General features: G+C 46.1%; 1 protein-coding gene across 6 annotated transcripts in view; it reads right to left on the bottom strand.

The window, feature by feature from the left end:
* Cdep (Chondrocyte-derived ezrin-like domain containing protein) overlaps nt 1-22,186 on the bottom strand; it is a 628,747-nt gene that overhangs the window by 507,496 nt on the left and 99,065 nt on the right. The window contains exon 1 of one of the 6 annotated variants that reach the window (XM_070086351.1): nt 14,922-15,041. The exons of the other annotated variants lie outside the window; for them this stretch is intronic. Within the exon in view, the coding sequence (XP_069942452.1) occupies nt 14,922-14,957 (36 nt within the window). The 5' untranslated portion in view covers nt 14,958-15,041. Of the gene's footprint in view, nt 1-14,921; nt 15,042-22,186 lie in introns of those variants that run through there. 6 annotated transcript variants of the gene reach the window in all.

Genomic DNA, 22,186 nt, shown 5'->3' with positions numbered 1-22,186 from the left:
TGGTGACAACTACTGGAAGAGCACAGGTTGGTGACAACTACTGGGAGAGCACAGGTTGGTGACAACTACTGGGAGAGCACAGGTTGGTGACAACTACTGGGAGAGCACAGGTTGGTGACTACTGGATGAACACAGGTTGGTGACAACTACTGGAAGAGCACAGGTTGGTGACAACTACTGGAAGAGCACAGGTTGGTGATAACTACTGGAGGAGCACAGGTTGGTGACAACTACTGGAGGAGCACAGGTTGGTGACAACTACTGGAGGAGCACAGGTTGGTGACAACTACTGGAGGAGCACAGGTTGGTGACAACTACTGGGAGAGCACAGGTTGGTGACAACTACTGGATGAACACAGGTTGGTGACAACTACTGGATGAACACAGGTTGGTGACAACTACTGGATGAACACAGGTTGGTGACAACTACTGGAAGAGCACAGGTTGGTGACAACTACTGGATGAACACAGGTTGGTGACAACTACTGGATGAACACAGGTTGGTGACAACTACTGAAAGAGCACAGGTTGGTGACAACTACTGGAGGAGCACAGGTTGGTGACAACTACTGGGAGAGCATAGGTTGGTGACAACTACTGGATGAACACAGGTTGGTGACAACTACTGGATGAACACAGGTTGGTGACAACTACTGAAAGAGCACAGGTTGGTGACAACTACTGGGAGAGCATAGGTTGGTGACAACTACTGGATGAACACAGGTTGGTGACAACTACTGAAAGAGCACAGGTTGGTGACAACTACTGGAAAAGCACAGGTTGGTGACAACTACTGGAGGAGCACAGGTTGGTGACAACTACTGGAGGAGCACAGGTTGGTGACAACTACTGGAGGAGCACAGGTTGGTGACAACTACTGGAGGAGCACAGGTTGGTGACAACTACTGGAGGAGCACAGGTTGGTGACAACTACTGGAGGAGCACAGGTTGGTGACAACTACTGGAGGAGCACAGGTTGGTGACAACTACTGGAAGAGCATAGGTTGATGACAACTACTGGAAGAGCATAGGTTGGTGACAACTACTGGAAGAGCATAGGTTGGTGACAACTACTGGAAGAGCATAGGTTGGTGACAACTACTGGAGGAGCACAGGTTGGTGACAACTACTGGGAGAGCATAGGTTGGTGACAACTACTGGAGGAGCACAGGTTGTGACAACTACTGGGAGAGCATAGGTTGGTGAAAACTACTGGAGAAGAACAGGTTGGTGACAACTACTGGAAGAGCATAGGTTGATGACAACTACTGGAAGAGCATAGGTTGGTGACAACTACTGGAAGAGCATAGGTTGGTGACAACTACTGGAAGAGCATAGGTTGGTGACAACTACTGGAGGAGCATAGGTTGGTGACAACTACTGGAGGAGCACAGGTTGGTGACAACTACTGGGAGAGCATAGGTTGGTGACAACTACTGGAGGAGCACAGGTTGTGACAACTACTGGGAGAGCATAGGTTGGTGAAAACTACTGGAGAAGAACAGGTTGGTGACAACTACTGGGGGAGCATAGGTTGGTGACAACTACTGGAGGAGCACAGGTTGGTGACAACTACTGGAGGAGCACAGGTTGGTGACAACTACTGGAGGAGCACAGGTTGGTGACAATTACTGGGAGAGCATAGGTTGGTGCCAACTACTGGAGGAGCACAGGTTGGTGACAATTACTGGGAGAGCATAGGTTGGTGACAACTACTGGCGGAACACAGACATGACAACCACTGGTGGAGCACAGGCTTGTGACACAACCACTGGTGAGGCAAAGGCTTGTGACAACTACTGGCGAAGCACAGGCTTGTGACCCAACTACTGGCGAAGCACAGGCTTGTGACCCAACTACTGGCGGAGCACAGGCTTGTGACCCAACTACCGGCGGAGCGTAGGCTAGTGACACCACTACCACCAGCTGAGGCAACACAGGCTTGTGACACCACCACCATTAGCTGAGGCAGCACAGACTAGTGACACCACGACCACCAGAGGCAGCACAGGCTAGTGACACCACGACCACCAGTTGAGGCAGCACAGGCTAGTGACACCACGACCACCAGTTGAGGCAGCACAGGCTAGTGACACCACTACCACCAGTTGAGGCAGCACAGGCTAGTGACACCACTACCACTAGTTGAGGCAGCACACAGACTAGTGACACCACTACCCCCAGTTGAGGCAGCACACAGACTAGTGACACCACTACCACCAGTTGAGGCAGCACACGCTAGTGACACCACTACCACCAGCTGAGGTAGCACAGGCTAGTGACACCACTACCACCAGTTGAGGCAGCACACAGGCTAGTGACACCACTACCACCAGTTGAGGCAGCACACAGACTAGTGACACCACTACCACCAGCTGAGGCAGCACACAGACTAGTGACACCACTACCACCAGCTGAGGCAGCACAGGCTAGTGACACCACGACCACCAGCTGAGGCAGCACAGGCTAGTGACACCACTACCACCAGCTGAGGCAGCACAGGCCACTACCATCCTTCGAGAGCAAATAGAGGGAAAGTAACGCATGAATAGTTGGCCATAAAGTAGAGTGGCTTGTTATACAGGTGAGATAAGAGGAGAGAACAGCAGGGAGAGATGGGAAAGAGAAGTGAAACAGTGAGAGAAGCGAAATAGGAGGGAGGGGCAGAAGGGAGAGTAGGAGAGTGAGAGTAGTGGTCATACTAATCTCTTGGATTAATCTCACTGCAAACCTTTGTATTTTTTCCAGCTTCTTTACATCGCGCTGCATACTCCGCGATGGGTTTGCTATACGTTATGAGTGCCTCGTGTTTGTTGTTCCAGAAAGGGTAAAAGGAGGAGGTGGAGGGGGAGGGGGGAAATGGGAAAAGGAGGGGGGAAATGTGAAAAGGAAGGGAGAAATGGGAAGGGAAGGGGAGGGAGAGGGCGAGGCGGATCGTGGCGAGCTAAAAAAGTATACAATCAAAGACCTCGACTTTAAATTTCATTGTGTGAAACTCAACAGCAGTGTTCATGAGTAAGGCTCGCCTCATCATGGAAGGTTGGGGATACAACAGGAAGCTGAGGGAACACGGAAACAACAATAGAGGGAACATTGCTTAAAGTTTGCCTGAGAAGGGTGTCGTAGGTCAACGTCCCCGCAGCGCGGTCCTAGACCAGACCTCCTAATGATCACTGAAGGAAGCTTACAGGTGGCTACAAACCTTGTGGCCGAATGAAGTGTCTCGCAATTACATATTTCAGTCTGAGAATCATCTGTACTAACCGGAACGTCATGTACACTTCAGGGGTGCTGTGTACACTAACTGTATGTACACCAGGTCAGTGTCCTAGGCACTCTGTGCCTGAGTCATCAAGTCCTGATTAGAGATGCGACTAAAACTTGCTGTGACACAGTATGTGGAGACGCCAAGTGACGCAGCTTCAAGACCCGGTACGTTAAGGTTCAAGAGATTAAAAACCAGTAAACCAGGTTAAAGTTGTCTATGAGGCAGGGTCAGGCAAACAGGAATTTCGTAGTACACATTTTATTGACCACCTCTCTCTCTCTCATAAGAACATAAAGGAGGAACACTGCAGGAGGCCTGTTGGCCCATACTAGGCAGGTCCTTTACAATTCATCCCACTAACAAAACATTTGCCCAACCCAATTTTCAATGCCACCCAAGAAATAAGCTCTGATGTGAAAGTTCCACTCAAATCCAACCCCTCCCACTCATGTACTTATCCAACCTAAATTTGAAACTACCCAAAGTCCCAGCCTCAATAACCCAACTAGGTAGACTGTTCCACTCATCAACTACCCTATTTCCAAACCAATACTTTCCTATGTCCTTTCTAAATCTAAACTTATCTAATTTAAATCCATTACTGCGGGTTCTCTCTTGGAGAGACATCCTCAAGACCTTATTAATATCCCCTTTATTAATACCTATCTTCCACTTATACACTTCGATCAGGTCTCCCCTCATTCTTCGTCTAACAAGTGAATGTAACTTAAGAGTCTTCAATCTTTCTTCATAAGGAAGATTTCTAATGCTATGTATTAATTTAGTCATCCTATGCTGAATGTTTTCTAACAAATTTATGTCCATTCTGTAATATGGAGACCAGAACTGAGCTGCATAATCTAGGTGAGGCCTCCTAATGATGTATAAAGCTGCAGTATGACCTCTGGACTTCTGTTGCTTACACTTCTTGATATAAATCCCAGTAATCTATTTGCCTTATTACGTACGCTGTCTTGGTTTAAGGTTGCTGCTCACCATAACCCCCAAGTCCTTTTCGCAATCTGTATGGCTAAGTTCTATATCATTTAACTTATAAGTACTAGGGTTATGGGCACTCCCAAGCTTCAGAACCTTGCATTTATCTACATTGAACTGCATCTGCCACTTTTCTGACCAAGAATAGAGTTTGTTTAAATCCTCCTGAAGTTCCATAACATCTACGTTTGAATCAATTATCCTACCTATCTTTGTGTCATCGGCGAATTTGCTCATATCACTAGTAATTCCCTCATCAAGATCATTGACATATATTATAAACAACGGGCCCAAGACTGATCCCTGTGGAACGCCACTTGTTACAGATCCCCACTCGGATTTAACCCCATTTATGGACACTCTCTGCTTCCTGTCAGTGAGCCATGACTCGATCCACGAGAGCACTTTTTCCCCAATGCCATGAGCTGCCACTTTCTTTAACAGTCTATGGTGCGGAACTCTATCAAAAGCCTTACTAAAATCTAAGTAAATAATATCAAATTCTTTATCGTGGTCAACAGCCTCAAAAGCTTTACTGAAGAAAGTTAATAAATTAGTTTGACAAGACCGGCCTCTTGTGAATCCATGCTGAGTATCATTAATCAAGCTATGCTTATCGAGATGGCTTCTTATAATCTGAGCTATAAGTGACTAGTAATTTGCCTACAATTAAGGTCAGGCTTATTGGGCGGTAATTTGACGGTAACGACTTGTCCCCTGTTTTAAAAATAGGAATTACATTAGCCATCTTCCACATATCAGACACTACACCTGTTTGAAGAGATAAATTAAAAATATTAGTTAATGGTTCACAGAGTTCCATTTTGCATTCCTTAAGAACCCTTGAAAAAACCTCATCAGGACCCGGCGACTTATTTTGCTTCAGTCTGTCTATCTGCTTCACAACCATTTCACTAGTGACTGTGATGTTACATAATTTATCTTCTTCTAGCCCACTATAAAAATTAATTACTGGAATATTGTTAGTGTCTTCCTGTGTAAAAACAGAGAAAATAATTATTAAAAATCGAGCACATTCCATTCTCTTTGTCAGTAAGGTGCCCATAGTTATTTTTAAGGGGACCTATCTTATCTCTAACTTTTGTTCTATAGACCTGGAAAAAACTTTTTGGGTTAGTTTTAGAATCCCTAGCAACTTTAATTTCATAGTCCCTTTTAGCTTTTCTTATCCTCTTTTTAATGTCCCTCTTAATGTCAATATACTGATTCATAAGATGACCCTCACCTCTTTTGATACGCCTATAAATTCCTTTCTTATGCCTTAGTAGATATTTGAGCCTATTATTCATCCATTTTGGGTCATTTCTATTTGATCTAATTTCTTTATATGGGATAAACGTTCTTTGAGCAGCATGTATAGTGTTCAGAAAACTGTCATATTGATAGCTCACTTCGTTACCCCAGTCAACAGATGATAAGTGTTCTCTAAGCCCATCGTAATCTGCTAAGCGAAAATCTGGGACTGTTACTGAGTTATCGCTACTATCGTACTTCCATTCAATGCTAAATGTAATTGATTTGTGGTCGCTAGCACCCAGTTCCTCTGAAATTTCTGAATTATTAACAAGGGATTCATTGTTTGCCATAACTAAGTCAAGCAGGTTATTTCCCCTTGTAGGTTCTGTCACAAACTGCTTCAAAAAACAATCCTGAACTACTTCTAAGAAGTCGTATGATTCTAAATTCCCAGTCAAGAAATTCCAATCAATATGACTAAAGTTAAAGTCTCCTAGAATTACTACATTATCGTGCCTTGTGGCCTTAACAATTTCCTCCCATAGTAGTCTCCCTTGGTCCCTATCTAAGTTTGGGGGACGGTATATCACTCCTAAAATCAGTTTTTCATGCTCCTCTGAAAATTCTATCCAAACAGACTCTGTATGTGTTACTTCAGACTTAATACCCGTTTTTATGCAACAGTTCAAGCGATCTCGGACATACAATGCCACCCCACCCCCCTTCCCGATACTTCTATCTACTTGGAACAATTTAAAACCCTGAATATGACATTCCGCAGGCATGTCCCGACTTTTTGAATTAAACCACGTCTCAGTTAAGGCAAATACTTCAATGTTACCTGCACTAGCAACTAATCTCAACTCGTCCATCTTATTCCTAGCACTACGGCAATTAGCATAATAAACATTGAAAGACTCTCCTTTCTCTTTACCCTTCCTGCTCATTTCTGTTTTTCTACTAAACCTATTACTGTCCTTATCACCCAAAGTCCCTGGCTTTTCAATATCTACCTCGTTCTGCTTATTACTAGATCCCCTAGAACTCGTAATATTACTACACTGGGACTTCACTGTTTTCCTGCCAAAACCCATACCACTAACTATTCCTAGTTTAAAGTCCTAACTGCTCCCTCCACTGCAGTTGCCAGTGCTACCACCCCAGACCTAGATAAGTGAACCCCATCCCTGGCATACATGTCATTTCTGCCATAGAAGAGGTCCCAGTTGTCAATGAATGTTACCGCATTTTCCTTACAGTATTTGTCCAGCCAGCAATTGACACCAATTGCCCTGGACAACCATTCATTTCCAACTCCTCTCCTTGGCAAAATACCACATATGACAGGGTTCCCACCCTTACTCCTAATTATTTCTATTGCTGACCTATACCTGCTAATCAGGTCTTCACTCCTACATCTGCCAACACCGTTGCCTCCAGCACTGAGACAGATAATAGGACTGCTCCCATTACCTCTCATGTCATCCAGACGGCTAACAATATCCTCCATCCCACCCCTAGGAAAGCAAACTCTCTGTCTCCTACTCCTGTCCTTCAAGCAGAATGCCCTATCCATATACCTAACTTGGCTATCCCCAACAATAACAATATTCTTATCTTCCTTGGTGTTGTTCGTCGTGATGTTCCCAGTAGTCGACTCACATTCGTCAGGTAGCACTGAGAATGTATTAGATGTTTCCACAACAGTTTCCACGGCAGTCTCTTTCTTCATCGTTTCTACCTTTCCATTCGTCTTCTTGATCGTCAACTTCGTTCCCTGCTGTCCAGCCACTGATCATATTCCCTTCTTGACCTGAGGACTCAAAACAGGAGGACTACTACGAATCATGTTTTCCTCGGTCAGTCGCCGAATCTCCATCTTCGCCATCCTCAATTCTTCCTTAAGCTGTTGGTAAAGTTGCTCGATGGAGGGCATCTTGCTTCAATTCGTAGAGAGCGCGCAAACAGGTCTTCGCAGAGCTAAATACACGTCAACACTCTCTCTCTCTCTCTCTCTCTCTCTCTCTCTCTCTCTCCCTCCCTCTCTCTCTCACACACACACACATTCATCCGCTACCACAATATTACTCTAAAATAAATCTCAACACTACATATAAATAAAAATTAACTATTATTATTACTATTATTAAGAGCAAAGTCCAGTAAAGGTCATACAGCGTCTTTGAAATACGAGGTAATCAGGTTTGATCCAAGGAGAGGATAGCTCCAATTCCTTGGATAATAAGTCTTCACTGCCATGACATAGATTGAAGGTTTACTGCAAGGAAAACATATTAGAAAAACCTTACCTACGCTGTATCTGTAACCAGTTTCTAGGGCTCTTCTACCCCCGTAACACGGCCTGAGACCAGGCTTTGCTGTTGTCAGCCTAGTCAAGCAGGTTGTGCTTGCGGGCAACATAGCCACCACAACCAGGCTGACCCGGTACTCATGTGTGTGTGTGTGTGTGTATGTATACATGTATACACACACACACATATATAATATCCCTCTCTCTTTCTGGCTTCCGTCCCAGAAGAACCATGCAAGTCGTGTGCGAAGTTCTCAATAGTTCAGATGGTTCACTGATTCCTTGCGAGCAGTAAAAGACATCTATATATATTCTTGAAAATCGCTGTTAGCACAAAATAGTATTAAAGGCGTGAGAGCACAAGTGATTTAAAATATACCATCATTGGCATTGCTTCTTATGGTTTGAAAATTCTCATAATCCACCCTATTTTCCTGGCCTCTGCAGCGTTTCCTTTACTGTCTTCCAAATAACAGATCCTCTGAAAATAGTTTATCTTAAGCTTTTACTCGTTTTTGTTTGTTACATTCAATGATAATTACGTTCCGTTTGCGTTCTGTATACTTGACATGATGTGAAGTCTTCATTCTTACCAAATTTAAACAGTTGAAACTGTTTACCAATGAACATTGTTATTTTCATTTGCCTATTGGAAGTCACTGCTGTTACTGTAATTTTTCTGCGTCTTTTACTGAAGGAACTTTTATAATTATACTGGTATCTACAAAAGATGATACGAAGCTGTGGTTAGTGTTTTTGTCCATGTCAGCTAACAGAATGAGAAACAGTAATAAGAGAACCATGCATTTCGACTTCGCGGAAACAGGACTTTTTTTGTTTCGTTTACTACTACTCTTAGTCATGTTAAAAACCTGAGTGTTCCCCTACTTTTCCTGTTATACCTGTTAGTCACGACAGCACAAAACCTATCATTTGTTTCTTTGATCTGGTTAATGCAATTTACGTAATTTATTTTCCATCTTTGTTTCTATGACTTGTATATTTGCAAGGATAAGGGTTATTCTATATGCATTTTACACTGATGAGATTGTTGGCGAGTTCAGCATTACTGCTACTCGCTCTGTTGTATTTGACATACTCGTCGAGTCCAGTAAACCTCCATCTAGATTCTAATCCTGGTGTGTGTGTGTGTGTGTGTGTGTGTGTGTGTGTGTGTGTGTGTGTGTGTGTGTGTGTGTGTGTGTGTGTGTGTGTGTGTGTGAACTTGAAACAAGTTTAGTTACAACGTAAGTTACTGAGGTGTAACTCTTGAATTTAACAAAACACTCAGTTCACCAGTTACTGAACTATGTTCTATATTCACGTGTGTGCATTAAACAATAACTAAATCTTCAATTCTTTGAGAAGACCGCGGCATGAGCTAAATGCGAGAGTTAAAGTTGGCAGCGCCATACAGAGGTATGCGCCAGACTGCAGCAGTAACAGTAGTAGCAGTAAATCTACGCCCCCGCGCTGCCACGGTTCACTATGATTCTTGTACTGTAGTATAATGTTTCACTTCAAATACTGAAACTATGTTCCATATCCTTTTAAACTGTTACACGATCACTACGCTACAACCATGCTAAACAAAAAACTCACTCTCCGTGTGGCATCATAAAGACTGGGCTACCACCTGCCAGATCCTGACCCGCCGGGTTGTGATGGTTATGTAAGCCTGCAGACCACTGCCACCAACAGCCTAGTTGATCTGGCAGCCAACAGATAAGCCTGGCCTCAGGCTGGGTTGCCAAGGAAGAACCTTGAAAACCTATCAAGTATATATTCAGAGGATACACAGGCAACGATTCAATGCAACAAATACATACATTTTCGGGAAATGCCCAACTCAGTATTAGAAGGGTGTACCTCCCCCCCCCACCATGGGATAATGGAAATATTCAGCTCAAGATCTTTCACACGTGTCTGTGCGTCATCAGGAGCTATGCAATACTGCACAGCTCCTGACGAGATAGATTAGGAGGAAGTTTTCTCTCTCATATATATATATAAAGGGACGATACCTAAATTTTGGCCGATATCGATACTTTTCTATATTTATTTTTTTTAAATTATAATGACTATGTTTAATATGTTAGAGAATGATTACTGTCCAATTGGTATTAAATAACTGAGGAAAGTTACATATTAAATAACTTAATTTCTCTGAGATGATAATGTTATTATTCGTTAATTGGTCTGTGTTAGTTACTGGTTGTTAAAGGCACTTGTCGATAATATGTTAGTTGTGTGTGTGTGTGTGTGTGTGTGTGTGTGTGTGTGTGTGTGTGTGTGTGTGTGTGTGTGTGTGTGTGTGTGTGTGTGTGTGTGTGTGTGTGTGTGTGTGCGCGCGCGCGCGCGCGAGAGAGAGAGAGAGAGAGAGAGAGAGAGAGAGAGAGAGAGAGAGAGAGAGAGAGAGAGAATGAGAATCAGGAGGTACAGAGTTTTTAAGCCGAGACCTACCTTCCTGCAGTCCATCCTACTAGTGGGATGATCTCCTGGGACCTACCTTCCTGCAGTCCATCCTACTAGTGAATGAACTGAGACCTACCACCCTGCTAGTGGCATGATCTCCTGGAACCTACCCTCCGGCACTCCATCCTACCCTCTATCCTGCTGGTGGGACGACCAGCTGGGACCTAATCCCCTACCATCTATCCTGCACGAATAACTCCTTAAAAGCTTCCTGTTTACTAGTATCTTGCGGAGGTATACTTAGTATATACCTTGCTGGTAAAGTGGATACCAAGTGGGATACCCAGGGTTAGGTCGACCTTACAGGAACGAGATGGTCATTACTCCTCACCAGACTCACGACCTCTGCCCACGACTGTGCCGCGGTGAGCCCCACAGAGGAAGCTGTGCTTAAAGAACGTTGCTATTTTAATAGGTCATTTTCAGAGAAATGGACTATGTTGAGAGGTATATATATTGAAAAGCGCATTTATGCTAGCCCCGCGGGGGTTGGTGTGAGGGTTCTTATCTTCCCATTATATGGTGCTCACTGGGGGGATTGGCCCACCACCGGGGGAATAGCCACTGTAATATCCACTCATGAGAGCCCAGCAAGCACCATTACCCAAATATTATTCTTTAAGTCTTACCACTTAAGGGGCACGTCAGTACCTGTTTCTTCTAATATGTTATTTTCCCCCTATAATCTGCCTTGACTGAGCTTTGCTCAGACCTCTGCAACACAACTGTCTTCAAAGATTAAAGTTATACCATGAATTAAGGAAAGATCCTAGACTTCAATGCGATAGTAATTATGGACAAGGTAGATTATAGGGAAAAAATAAACATGCTATTATGAGACATGGAAACTCACGCGCCTCTTAAGCTGGTGTAGAAGAAATAGTAAGTTTAATTAAATACATTATAACAAAGTGCACATTATGTCACACTGCATAGGCAAGTCCAACTCAAATCCAACCTCTCTCACATATATATTTTTCCCACCTATTATTTTTAAAGCTACCCCAAGTTTCAGCTTCACTGACCCCACTTAGAAGATTGTTCCTCCCATCGACACTATTGCTAAACCAGTAGTTTCCTATATATTTTCTTGATCTAAATTGATCTAACTTGAATCCATTATTTTTAAAAGTTCCTTGGTTGGTTTTCCCCGGTGCCGTACTTGCATATCTTTTATTGACATCTATCTTCCACTTGCATACTTCAATCTATGTTCAACATCTTCCAAGAGTAGGTTCAAGGTTCAATCTTATGAAGGATTCGACGGTTCAACTTTGTAAACCTTCACTGTATGTTCTCCAATGTATGTTATAACTGACAAAAACTGTCATCAACAGGGAGTTTGACTAGTCCCCGATCAACTGGGTCATGGTACTTATGCTGGGCTACGCACCGCTAACACTAACAGCCTGTCTGACTAGGAAGTCAACCAAGAGACCTGTTCTGAGACTGGGCAGCGGGTGCAATGATCCCCAGAAGCATCTACAGGTAAACAGCTGCCAGAGCTCCATGACATGCAGCGGTCGGAGGACTGAGTGAAGACTGCACTACGCCAGCCAAGTCACTTCGTAAAGACCTCCCTCCACCCCTGAAGAGCTACACACGCTTTGGCCATTTGCCAGACGGCCTCGCCTAGGTGCTTGGGTACGTACGAATCCCCGCCTGACCGCATCTCCGTGCGTACATACCCCTGAAGGGAGGGTCCTTGACACTGGTGATAGGCTCTTGATCTAGGGAACTGGATCTGTACTCCGATTCCCTGAATACCTTCCACCCCCCTCCCCACATGCGCTGTATAATCCTACGGGTTTAGCGCTCCCCATAATTATAATATAATTATAATCCGTGCGTACACAAGGTTACTCACAATGCACCGTGTACACAATTAACCCCACATAGCTACTTTGAGCCGCTTCCGGAGGCTACCGTCTCCGAGGCTGGGTCCCACACCAGTGCTCACACCAGCGTGCCATCATACAAACCTCAACACAAAATCTACATTATAAAGTTTTTAAAGCTTCTTAGTAATCAGACGTCTATACTTGTCTTCGCTCTATGTTGTTCTTTGAACATTAAATAAACCAAGTCTATGAATTTGATTTATAACAGCAGAGAGCTAAACCATAGCCAGCTTGGGACTACTATACAATTGAGCCAAACTTTGCCATGTTTGGGTGTGAAGATTGGGCTTTAAAAGTTACAGTGAGGAGGATGGAGGCAGTGGAGACGTAGTGTGAGGGAAATGTGTGGTTTGAATGTTACGAAGAGAAATTGTAGTTTGGAGATTACGAGGTACACTGTTACTACAAGAATTATCCAGTAGCTAAGGAAGAGTTATTAAGGTGGTCTGGACATTTAGAGAGGATGAAGCAAAACAGGATAACTTTGAGTCTGTATATATATGTAGTGGAGGGAAGGAGTGGGGGGAGGGGGTAAAAGAGGTTTTGTATGCGAGGGACTTGAACACCCAATAGGCATGTGCGAGCGTATTAGATAGGAGGGGAGGCAAGTGCTTTTTATGACTGTTCTGTTGAAGTGTGAGCAAGGTAATATTTATGACGGGATTCATGGAAACTGGTTAGCCGGACTTGAGTATAAGGAGTGAAGATATTGCAGTTTGGAGGGAGCATCTGAGCGGTAATGTGTGCACGTCTGTGGCAAGACAGTGATTGTGACGGTGAAAGTGTTTCTTCCTTTACAAGTCTCCGTACCTCGGTGGAGGACGGCCGGTATTTTAAACAAATTGAAAGTTCAGTCAATCCGTACCTTTAATAAGTTAGTGGGACTACCTGATAACTGTTAAAAGATATACCCGTGACCGGGATGTAGAGTTGCTCACCCTGGCAGCCTCCAGGCGTCCCCAGTGACAACTTCAAACATTCAGCGCTTCCTTCAGGTTTATTTATATATATATATATCGGCTTTAACTCTCACAGGCTCGTCACAGGACCTTAATTATCGAGTGATAGTAACTATATGGTTTATTCTATTCTTTCTTTCGCATTCCAGTGGTTATTACCAGTACGTGAATTCACCAATATCATCAGTGGTTATTACCAATACTTCACCAATATCACCAGATGGTTCCAGTACCTGTGTGCAGCTAAGCGAGTGTTATATAGACTTACTCATACCCGTTACTTATGTACTCTATATTTTGATATCCGGAATTCCGTGTCATAGTAATCCCTGATGTGGGTTTCACTGAAGCTTCCAAATATAACATTACTTAGGCCAGGAAGTCATTTTGGAAAGGTAATTTAATTTTATTCTTTTAATACTGACAAGAAGATTTGTTATATTTTCGTCGTGTTCAATGGTAGGTCTTGTCGCTAAGTTAGGTGGGCACCAAGCTTAAAGTTTACCAGTTGTATACGTATTTACTAACTTCACACGCAGCTGTGACCAGGTCACAAGGGTGGCCAGCGCACACGCAGCTGTGACCAGGTCACAAGGGTGGCCAGCGCACACGCAGCGGTGACCAGGTCACAAGGGTGGCCAGCGCACACGCAGCGGTGACCAGGTCACAAGGGTGGCCAGCGCACACGCAGCTGTGACCAGGTCACAAGGGTGGCCAGCGTACACAATCTGGCAACACCACCTCGCTTCATTAACTTCCTTGCCGCGACCTTCCTGGCCCCGGACCAGATAAAAAAAAAATCTTAATTTCCACCGCTGGCGACATGTTCCAATGGAATTCCTCAATCAGTGTGGTGTTTCGGCGTCGCCCAGACCAAACCTTACATTGTGTTAGCGTCCATCAACACCTCTGGTATTCCTTCTTCCGTCCCCTGGTCATCCTCCAGCGAGAGCTTACCACCCTACTTGACTGATGGCCTGCATGTGTTTTTACCCGTAGTTACCTTTAATTTACCTGTAGCTGATTTCAGGGGCCACTGCCCCCGAAGCCCCTTCCCAGATCTGGTCTTCTGGTTGTGAGTGATCAATCAGGCTGTTGGTGCCATCCGCACGTAGATCAACGTATGCACCACTGCCCAGCTAACCACAAAATGACTTAAGGAACTTAAGTTCTTCCTGGAAGACAGCTAGGGACTTGTTGGCAATTCCTCTTATGTATAAATAGTGTTGAATAGTGTTGCAAAGCTTGTCTTAAAACGTCTCCAGAGCATGGTAGAGAGTTAAGGTAATTTGTTCTCGTTTAACAGCTGGCCTCTTTCCGGTTTTGTAACAAGAAGTTGTAATGTAATTCGGGATTGCAAATTATAATAATGGGGGAGCGCTAAACCCGTAGGATTACACAGCGCAAGTGGAGGGGAGATAGGCATTCAGTCTCAATTCAGGGAACCAGAGCACAAATCCAATTCCCTAGATCAAGAGCCCCTCACCTGCATCGGGATTGCAAAATAAATAGCTAAAATATAAAATCTTTAATAGTAAAGTTATTTAGCAAAATATATACGTACCTAATGTTACGACACTGGACGTAAAATAACGAGTCTAACTCCGACACTTCTCTTCGTACGTACATTTTGTATAATTTCATTAACCATAAAAGGTCTATTTCAACCAGTATGTTAATATGGATAAATCAACCTTATAAGTTGGGACTTAGTACTATCTTCATCCAATAACATCAACCACAAGGTAACCTACCATAGTTACCAAGCCTTGTTCAGTTAGGTGAAGCATTCATCCACCAGAGTAAGAGACAACTCGAAAGTGATACTTTAATTAATAAAGTAAATCACCCACCGGGGAGAGAACTTGATGTGTCTCCTATGAGAGGTGAGCGAGTAACTGAGTGAGGTCAACCCCACAGCAACAACATGGGGTGTGATGACGTTGACTCACAGTGGTACGGTAGACACCGCCAGGTAAACCAGTCAGCCGATAGTTAATTAATTTCTCTTATGGAGAGTCAACCACAACTCTCGAACACAAAATGTTACATCCTACTTAATAACCGGATAAATTAAATAATAGTATAAAGCAAGATATTTCCAGTTTAGTTAATAATGGAAATACCTCCAATATACAATTATATGATAATAAAATATACACAATATTGAAGATACAAAATATTTAAATAAATAAAGGGATTAGTTCAGGGTTCGCAACAGATGGTCTTTATTCCTTGGCGTCCCTCTGGCCCAAATATCTATAACAGCCTAGTTGATCATCGATGATAGTAATGCACAGTACAAGAATATTAATCAGAAATTTTTCAGATTGAAACCTTTAATAATACCTAACTCCAGAAGGTGTAAATCTCAGCGATCACTACCTGTTGAGGGTTCTGGGGGTCACCGCCCCCCTGGGCCCCGCCACTAATAACTTAGTAATAAAGAGGATACATTAATGAAACACGTGTCATGAAGAGAGCGGCACTTGCCTGAGTGATGGAAGCAATTTAGTTTAGAACGGTGATAGGAGAGAACAGTGAGAAATAAGTTAGAAATGGGAGAGAACAGGGAAATTCAGGAGGAAATGTTGAAGGAAGTTTACCCGAGAAATGCTGAAAATGTGAAGTAAAGTTAGAGGATTGATGAAGTGGGTGTGAGTGATGGTGGGGGAGGGAAGGTGCAGGGTGGGGGAGGGAATGTGCAGGGGGGGGAGAAGGTGCAGGGTGGGGGAGGGAAGGTGCAGGGTGGGGGAGGGAATGTGCAGGGGGGGGGGAGAAGGTGCAGGGTGGGGGAGGGAAGGTGCAGGGTGGGGGAGGGAAGGTGCAGGGTGGGGGAGGGAATGTGCAGGGGGGGGGAGAAGTTGCAGGGTGGGGGAGGGAATGTGCAGGGTGGGGGAGGGAATGTGCAGGGGGGGGAGAAGGTGCAGGGTGGGGGAGGGAAGGTGCAGGGTGGGGGAGGGAAGGTGCAGGGGGGGGAGAAGGTGCAGGGTGGGGGAGGGAATGTGCAGGGGGGGAGGGAAGGTGCAGGGTGGGGGAGGGAAGGTGCAGGGTGGGGGAGAAGGTGCAGGGTGGGGGAGGGAAGGTGCAGGGTGGGGGAGGGAATGTGCAGGGTGGGGGAGGGAAGGTGCAGGGTGGGGGAGGGAAGGTGCAGGGGGGGGGGAGGGAATGTGCAGGGTGGGGGAGGGAATGTGCAGGGGGGGGAGAAGGTGCAGGGTGGGGGAGAGAAGGTGCAGGGTGGGGGAGGGAAGGTGCAGGGGGGGAGAAGGTGCAGGGTGGGGGAGGGAAGGTGCAGGGGGGGAGAAGGGAGGGAAGAGTGAAGGACAGTAGGGAAAGGGGAAAGAAAGATAGGGGAGTGAAGATGCGGGGAGAAAAGGGAAGAGTGGCAGGAAGGAGAGGGGAAGGGCAATGGGAGGGGTGGTGTTTGGAAAGGTATCGGGGAAGAGGGACACGAAGGAGTTGGGGAGGAAGGGAGGGCGGAAGGTAAAGAGATTATGGGAGATTAAAAGTATTGGAGAAAAGACACGGCTCAGGAAGCCTGCTGAAGCCTGTTAAACGTTCTGCACTCTTGTAGGATTCCATCTTTTTCCCTAGCGTGTCATGAACACCTAACTAAGGTGACAGGTAAAGCTTGACTTCCCACACTTTCTTACTGATTTTTGATCGTGTAATATTTCTTCTTCGGTTCAGAAGTCTTGGTCTGAGACCGAGTTGAGGGGACAACGACCCCCGGGACCATTAACAGGTATAAAAAGGAGAGAGAGAGAGAGAGAGAGAGAGAGAGAGAGAGAGAGAGAGAGAGAGAGAGAGAGAGAGAGAGAGAGAGAGAGAGAGAGAATGAAGAAGTTAGAAAGGAGCAGTACCATCCCTGGTGTTGCTTCTCGTTTGTTTTGAAAGTTCTCATAATCCACTTTGTCATTCTCGTGGCATTTGCTGCGTTTGCCTTCTTGCGTCTTCCTAATGACAAATCCTCTGACAATTATTAATTGTTCTTAAGCATTTCACGTGTTCCCTACGTTGTACGGGGATATGTTGTACGTGTGTTCTATACACTGTTCTCGTAGTCACACCTTCACTCCTCCCATATTCTCAAGTTCTAAACACTTAAAATTTGTCACCATTGAACATCATATTATGGCGGAGAGAGGAACTAACGTGTAACTAATGAGACATTTTGTTGTGGCAATGTTTCTCTCTCCAGGAGCTTTGCCAAGCTCCTGAAGAGCGAAACGTTGCCACAAAAAAAAATGTCGAATTAGTCACATTAGTGTCCTTTTACCGAACATAATGTCGGTAATTCTACCAACATTATTACAATTTGTCGGTAACTAATTTGTTCGCGGGAGGTAGAACGGTTGAGCAGGGAAGGGAATAGTGAAAGGAGCAGTGAAAAGCGAAGCGAAAGGAGCAAGACAAGGACGCAAGAAGGAAGGGTACGTGTAAGAGAGAAGGGCAAAGGTGAAAGTGAAGGGAATGATGCAGGTGAAAGTGAAAGGAAAGATGCAGGTGAGAGTGAAAGGAAGGATGCAGGTGAGAGTGAAGGCAAGGATGCAGGTGAGAGTGAAGGCAAGGATGCAGGTGAGAGTGAAGGCAAGGATGCAGGTGAGAGTGAAGGCAAGGATGCAGGTGAGAGTGAAGGCAAGGATGCAGGTGAGAGTGAAGGCAAGGATGCAGGTGAGAGTGAAGGCAAGGATGCAGGTGAGAGTGAAGGGTAGGATGCAGGTGACAGTGAAGGCAAGGATGCAGGTGACAGTGAAGGCAAGGATGCAGGTGAGAATGAAAGGAAAGATGCAGGTGAGAGTGAAGGGAAGGATGCAAGTGAGAGTGAAGGGAAGGATGCAAGTGAGAGTGAAGGGAAGGATGCAGGTGAGAGTGAATGCAAGGATGCAGGTGAGAGTGAAGGCAAGGATGCAGGCGAGAGTGAAGGCAAGGATGCAGGTGAGAGTGAAGGCAAGGATGCAGGTGAGAGTGAAGGCAAGGATGCAGGTGAGAGTGAAGGCAAGGATGCAGGTGATAGTGAAAGGAAAGATGCAGGTGAGAGTGAAGGCAAGGATGCAGGTGAGTGAAGGGAAGGATGCAGGTGAGAGTGAAGGCAAGGATGCAGGTGAGAGTGAAGGGAAGAATGCAGGTGAGTGAAGGGAAGGATGCAGGTGAGAGTGAAGGCAAGGATGCAGGTGAGAGTGAAGGGAAGGATGCAGGTGAGAGTGAAGGCAAGGATGCAGGTGAGAGTGAAGGCAAGGATGCAGGTGAGAGTGAAGGCAAGGATGCAGGTGAGAGTGAAGGGAAGGATGCAAGTGAGAGTGAAGGGAAGGATGCAAGTGAGAGTGAAGGCAAGGATGCAGGTGAGAGTGAAGGCAAGGATGCAGGTGAGAGTGAAGGCAAGGATGCAGGTGATAGTGAAGGGAAGAATGCAGGTGAGAGTGAAGGCAAGGATGCAGGTGAGAGTGAAGGCAAGGATGCAGGTGATAGTGAAGGCAAGGATGCAGGTGATAGTGAAGGCAAGGATGCAGGTGAGAGTGAAGGCAAGGATGCAGGCGAGAGTGAAGGCAAGGATGCAGGTGAGAGTGAAGGCAAGGATGCAGGTGAGAGTGAAGGCAAGGATGCAGGTGATAGTGAAAGGAAAGATGCAGGTGAGAGTGAAGGGAAGGATGCAAGTGAGAGTGAAGGGAAGGATGCAGGTGAGAGTGAAGGAAAGGATGCAGGTGAGAGTGAAGGCAAGGATGCAGGTGAGTGAAGGGAAGGATGCAAGTGAGAGTGAAGGGAAGGATGCAGGTGAGAGTGAAGGGAAGGATGCAGGTGAGAGTGAAGGCAAGGATGCAGGCGAGAGTGAAGGCAAGGATGCAGGTGAGAGTGAAGGCAAGGATGCAGGTGAGAGTGAAGGCAAGGATGCAGGTGAGAGTGAAGGCAAGGATGCAGGTGAGAGTGAAGGCAAGGATGCAGGTGAGAGTGAAGGCAAGGATGCAGGTGAGAGTGAAGGCAAGGATGCAGGTGAGAGTGAAGGGAAGAATGCAGGTGAGAGTGAAGGGAAGAATGCAGGTGAGAGTGAAGGCAAGGATGCAGGTGAGTGAAGGGAAGGATGCAGGTGAGAGTGAAGGCAATGATGCAGGTGAGAGTGAAGGGAAGGATGCAGGTGAGAGTGAAGGCAAGGATGCAGGTGAGAGTGAAGGCAAGGATGCAGGTGAGAGTGAAGGCAAGGATGCAGGTGAGAGTGAAGGGAAGGATGCAAGTGAGAGTGAAGGGAAGGATGCAAGTGAGAGTGAAGGCAAGGATGCAGGTGAGAGTGAAGGCAAGGATGCAAATGATAGTGAAGGCAAGGATGCAGGTGATAGTGAAGGGAAGAATGCAGGTGAGAGTGAAGGCAAGGATGCAGGTGAGAGTGAAGGCAAGGATGCAGGTGATAGTGAAGGCAAGGATGCAGGTGAGAGTGAAGGGAAGAATGCAGGTGAGAGTGAAGGGAAGAATGCAGGTGAGAGTGAAGGCAAGGATGCAGGTGAGTGAAGGGAAGGATGCAGGTGAGAGTGAAGGCAAGGATGCAGGTGAGAGTGAAGGGAAGGATGCAGGTGAGAGTGAAGGCAAGGATGCAGGTGAGAGTGAAGGCAAGGATGCAGGTGAGAGTAAAGGCAAGGATGCAGGTGATAGTGAAAGGAAAGATGCAGGTGAGAGTGAAGGCAAGGATGCAGGTGATAGTGAAAGGAAAGATGCAGGTGAGAGTGAAGGGAAGGATGCAAGTGAGAGTGAAGGGAAGGATGCAAATGAAAGTGAAGGCAAGGATGCAGGTGAGAGTGAAGGCAAGGATGCAGGTGATAGTGAAGGCAAGGATGCAGGTGAGAGTGAAGGGAAGGATGCAGGTGACAGTGAAGGCAAGGATGCAGGTGACAGTGAAGGCAAGGATGCAGGTGAGAGTGAAGGCAAGGATGCAGGTGAGAGTGAAGGCAAGGATGCAGGTGAGAGTGAAGGCAAGGATGCAGGTGAGAGTGAAGGCAAGGATGCAGGTGAGAGTGAAGGGAAGAATGCAAATGAGAGTGAAGGCAAGGATGCACGTGAGAGTGAAGGCAAGGATGCAGGTGATAGTGAAGGCAAGGATGCAGGTGAGAGTGAAGGCAAGGATGCATGTGAGAGTGAAGGCAAGGATGCAGGTGATGGTGAAGGGAAGGATGCAGGTGAGAGTGAAGGGAAGAATGCAGGTGAGAGTGAAGGGAAGAATGCAGGTGAGAGTGAAGGCAAGGATGCAGGTGAGTGAAGGGAAGGATGCAGGTGAGAGTGAAGGCAAGGATGCAGGTGAGAGTGAAGGGAAGGATGCAGGTGAGAGTGAAGGCAAGGATGCAGGTGAGAGTGAAGGCAAGGATGCAGGTGAGTGAAGGCAAGGATGCAGGTGAGAGTGAAGGCAAGGATGCAGGTGAGAGTGAAGGGTAGGATGCAGGTGAAAGTGAAGGCAAGGATGAAGGTGAGAGTGAAGGCAAGGATGCAGGTGAGAGTGAAGGCAAGGATGCAGGTGAGAGTGAAGGCAAGGATGCAGGTGAGAGTGAAGGGAAGGATGCAGGTGAGAGTGAAGGCAAGGATGCAGGTGAGAGTGAAGGCAAGGATGCAGGTGAGAGTGAAGGCAAGGATGCAGGTGAGAGTGAAGGCAAGGATGCAGGTGAGAGTGAAGGGCAGGATGCAGGTGAGAGTGAAGGCAAGGATGCAGGTGAGAGTGAAGGGTAGGATGCAGGTGAGAGTGAAGGCAAGGATGCAGGTGAGAGTGAAGGCAAGGATGCAGGTGAGAGTGAAGGGCAGGATGCAGGTGAGAGTGAAGGCAAGGATGCAGGTGAGAGTGAAGGCAAGGATGCAGGTGAGAGTGAAGGCAAGGATGCAGGTGAGAGTGAAGGCAAGGATGCAGGTGAGAGTGAAGGGTAGGATGCAGGTGAGAGTGAAGGCAAGGATGCAGGTGAGAGTGAAGGCAAGGATGCAGGTGAGAGTGAAGGGCAGGATGCAGGTGAGAGTGAAGGCAAGGATGCAGGTGAGAGTGAAGGCAAGGATGCAGGTGAGAGTGAAGGCAAGGATGCAGGTGAGAGTGAAGGCAAGGATGCAGGTGAGAGTGAAGGCAAGGATGCAGGTGAGAGTGAAGGCAAGGATGCAGGTGAGAGTGAAGGCAAGGATGAAGGTGAGAGTGAAGGCAAGGATGCAGGTGAGAGTGAAGGCAAGGATGCAGGTGAGAGTGAAGGGTAGGATGCAGGTGAGAGTCAAGAGGCAGCCTATTTAATTAAATTTCGCAGAGGTTGGCGTCACTCAGGTGGTGGTGTGCACGAGCCTCTGCACTCAGTAGTCACGCACCTGTCACAGCTCTCCAGGGATTTTTATATCCACGCAGTCTGACCTAATGCCACGTTTCTTTGCTGTCTGATCGCCCACGCTATTGCTGCCAGCGGCCCGCATGCCTGCACAGCCACGCTGATCTGGTACCAGTTGGCGGTCGCAGTCGATAGTGGAAACATCTATAATTTTTCCGCAGTATTTTTGATATCTATTAGTTGGTAGCAGGATGAAGTGTGTTGCCACACGGATGTTGCAACAGTCTTATTTAATTGTACCTACGGCACATTTGCTTTTCATTAAGATTATTCTACACTTTCTCCTATCTCTCCCCCCCCCAGTATGTAGTTATAGTAATGTGCAGAGAGGGGACCTGACCCTTACGTATTTTCCAGGCGAAATTACAGATTTGGAAAGTGTACAGAGAACCCTCACCGAACGAATAAATTTAGTAAAGCAACTTAATTGCTGGGAACGTTTAAAGTACCTTGACCTGCACTCCTTGAGCGTAGGGGAGAAAGATGCATCATAATTTACACCTGCAAAATCCTAGAGGAACTGGTTCCAAATCTCCAAATCACTCCCTCTGAAAGCAAACGACTCGACAGAGGTGCAACATATTCCCAAATAAAGGCAGAGTGCCGTGAGTACACTAAGAGATAACACACTAAGTGTTAGGGGTCCAAGAATGTTCAACAGCCTCCCATCACACATAATGGAGATTACCAAT

The sequence above is a fragment of the Cherax quadricarinatus genome, chromosome 18, assembly GCF_038502225.1.
Source record: "Cherax quadricarinatus isolate ZL_2023a chromosome 18, ASM3850222v1, whole genome shotgun sequence".
NCBI classification, from domain to species: Eukaryota; Metazoa; Arthropoda; class Malacostraca; order Decapoda; family Parastacidae; genus Cherax; species Cherax quadricarinatus.
Note: the sequence above shows the minus strand (reverse complement) of the source record. Positions and strands in the feature narration are given on the sequence as shown.